This window comes from Hippocampus comes, unplaced genomic scaffold (genome assembly GCF_001891065.2).
Source record: "Hippocampus comes isolate QL1 unplaced genomic scaffold, H_comes_QL1_v1.1 scaffold367, whole genome shotgun sequence".
Classification (NCBI taxonomy): Eukaryota; Metazoa; Chordata; class Actinopteri; order Syngnathiformes; family Syngnathidae; genus Hippocampus; species Hippocampus comes.
In genome coordinates, this window is record NW_017805741.1 from 392,910 (window position 1) to 395,992 (window position 3,083).

The following is a 3,083-nucleotide window of genomic DNA, read 5'->3' on the forward strand; positions in this document are numbered from 1 at the left end:
TTTTTTGCTCCGATTGGCTCGAGTCGCCCACGTTTCCGCCACGTCTGATGGAGCAAATATGCTCACAGAACAGCTCGCAGGTCTGTCGATGTGCCCGGTACCGGTGGTTGGGGACCCTATGGGATTGCCGCTTTCTCTTTTCTTATACAGGAGATGCAAAAAGGCTGGTGGTTTTTTTTTGTTTTTTTTTTTTTTAATTACATCTGAAATCCATTTCACATCTCAGTTATTTTTAGACAAACTGTACTGCTTTGTTCAAGTAAAGTCATGCAGGCAAAGGATTTATGTGGATTTTTGCCATCGAAATCATATCATGTCATCAGAGATAAAGGCTGACATGTTCTGGGTGTTTTGCATTGGGCCTTGGAAAGACAGCACAAGTAAAACAATTATTTTTGTCATCCGCTGGAGGTGGAAATAGAGCACAATATTTTGATAGCGATAAATAACATGTTGGTTACACTCGGATGTTTCAAACTTTTCTTTGATAGTGGTCAATCATACAAACTGCGCATCTGTGCAACGACTCAACGTGCTAATTGGCCAGCAAGCATAAACAGGATAACGTCCATGGATGCCGTTCGAAGAAGAAGAAGAGGTTTCTCCTGAGAAAAAAATGATTCCATCGTCCGACTTGTCCTGAAAGTTCTCCTATTGTTCATCATTGTTTTTGGAAATTTGCCTCCTTGGGTTGCTAATCCGGATGGAACTAGGTGAGACTTAAAAAAAAAAAAAAAAAAATGTGGTCGAGCCCAGACCGGCAAGAAAAAAAAAAATGTGGTCGAGACCAGACCGGTAAGTTGGAAGTACTGCTTATAGATCCAAAGAGAAGGTTGAACCAGTCCAGCTGTAGTCCGTATCTGAGCATTGCGATGTAGAATTTAGCAGATTGTGCACGTTTTTGACTTCCCGTCACCACCACCAGCTAGGCAAAAAAAAAAAGAAAAAAGAAAATAAGCATTTTTTTTCCTAAAGATTTTTTTTTTCTTTTGAGTAACATTGTCCAAGAATGTTAACGCTTTTGTGGCAAGATGACATTTTTTTTTAATGCTACATTAAGGGAACGTGAATAGAATATAAACCAAGCAGGGCAGCGGAGGGCGCGGAGGTCTGCATTCCCGAGTTAATTGGTGGAGCCCGGGTTTCAAAGCAAACACAGCGAGGTGACATTTAGCTGTTTTTATATATATATATATTTTGTCTCCCTGATCTGAACATTCTCTGTATCATAAATATTTCTCTTGAAAAAATAGCCAAGTGGACGCTACCTCTGCGGGCTTCCTCCTCCTCCAGTTTCTTCTTCTCGTCCTCGATGGCCTTCATCTTGGCGTTGTACACCTCGGCCTGCTCGTTCCAGTGGGCGCGGTTGTTGTTGAGGCCGTCAAACATGGGCGTGATCTCCTTGTGGAAGCGGGAAAACTCCTGACAACATGGACGGAGGATTGACGTTTGAGTTCCAGTGGAGAGGACCGCCGCTCCCCCATCCCCACCACGACGCCTGTGCGGTCTTGTCCAAATACTTTTGTGATTGACAAATGGTTCGAGTTTTTTGTTTTGTTTTTTGAACAAGTGGCACCTTACCATGGGTAAAATGTTCAAATTCTGCATTGGGTGGGAGTGATGAGGCTCCCCGCGACTTTTTTGCGCAAATAGCTTTTCTGCCTTCTATCGCGGCCTTCTCGCTACACGACGCCACCGCCGCTAACGAACTCATTACCTTGTACACAAACGAGCACACAAAGTCAATGAAGCCGCACTGCATCTTGGGTAGCTGCTCGGCGCAGTTCCTGTCCATCATGGGCTGGAAATCACACAAAGAGCAATTTTGAGTGGGGAGCGAAAAACAAAAAGGCGGGCGGGGACAATTGGACACCTACAATCGGTTGTTGATCCAAAACGGATCTCTCCAAGTCTCCTTGTTCCCAGAATTCCGCGGCGACCATCAGTGCCACCTGGAAACGCAAACAAGAGTGACGCAGATGTCGGAAAAAACATCCTTTGCAAAATGTGATCGCGAGGGAAGCCCCGGCGCTATATGCATTGTGTGTATATATCAATGACAACACCAGATGACAAATACATCATTGGCGATGAGGACAGATGTTTTGTGAAAGCCGCGCTGCCCGTTTTCGGGATAAATTTCCTTTTTCTTCTCAGGCCACTTCCAGCGCGCACGTGCTCCGTGCTCTTTGTGCGCGTGTCGCATCGTCGTCTCCAGCCCCGGGATGGCATTTTATTGACGCGATCGACCAACGCGGGACGGGAGGCTGAGAAAGCCGCCCACCTTGCTCTGCACTTCCCACGGTTTGGTGATGGCGGACAGGTCGCAGCCGGTCATCATCATGGCCCTGGAGCGGCGAGAGCAGGGAGACGCGGATAGCCGGTCCAGATGGGGACGGGGAAAACATCCAATCAAATGACACATGAGGCGTGACAAAGAGAAACCTTACATGACGATCTCCTTTCTGATGGGGTTGTTGGATACGAAGGCCGTGGCCTCCTTTTCGTCCGTCATCGGCTCGGTGGCATTCACGATGTTTTGGAACATGGTTCTCTTTCTGCGGGGCGCACACGCTTGGAAAATGTTCATTGTGACACCGGGCGGGGCATTTGTGCATGAGGGCGACACTCAATATGTTGAAGATGACTCGAACATGTCAAGAATAAAACGATTCCTGCGCTGTATCATACTAATCAGAAAGAAAAAATGATAGCAGACTTGTTTTTGATTTCAAAAATGAAAGAACGGCTCCTGCCCAACTATGGCGCCGCTCAACCCCAACACCGCATTCCAAACATTGTGCCCCACCAATTCTGCCTAGCGACAAGCCACTTCTCCCGTAACGCACTTGAAGTAAAGCGCCAGATCCGTCGCGATGATGCAGACGTCAAACAAGTGCTGCACCGTCTCAAACTGGCGCTTCTGAAGGTTGCAGAAGATGTTCAAAGTCTGCAAAAGACGAAACAAAGCACTCGAAAAGGAACCAACGAGTGACGGGACGTCGGAAGCGAATTCCTCGCACCTCCTCGCCCATCAGGGTTTTGCTGTACTCCAAGTGGTGCCTCTCCATGATGGACGAGCC

At 47.2% G+C, this 3,083-nt stretch overlaps 1 protein-coding gene across 1 annotated transcript in view; it reads right to left on the minus strand.

Moving 5' to 3' along the window:
- Positions 1-771: 771 nt before the first annotated feature.
- pde6c (phosphodiesterase 6C, cGMP-specific, cone, alpha prime) overlaps positions 772-3,083 on the minus strand; it is a 6,873-nt gene continuing 4,561 nt past the window's right edge. Inside the window, exons 14-21 of the mRNA XM_019883344.1 lie at positions 3,024-3,083; positions 2,850-2,950; positions 2,451-2,558; positions 2,285-2,348; positions 1,878-1,952; positions 1,718-1,801; positions 1,269-1,422; positions 772-925 (exon numbers count right to left, since the gene is read on the minus strand). The exon at positions 3,024-3,083 is cut by the window's right edge and continues 171 nt beyond it. Coding sequence (XP_019738903.1) covers positions 882-925; positions 1,269-1,422; positions 1,718-1,801; positions 1,878-1,952; positions 2,285-2,348; positions 2,451-2,558; positions 2,850-2,950; positions 3,024-3,083 — 690 coding nt within the window. The 3' untranslated portion in view covers positions 772-881. The remainder of the gene's footprint in view (positions 926-1,268; positions 1,423-1,717; positions 1,802-1,877; positions 1,953-2,284; positions 2,349-2,450; positions 2,559-2,849; positions 2,951-3,023) is intronic.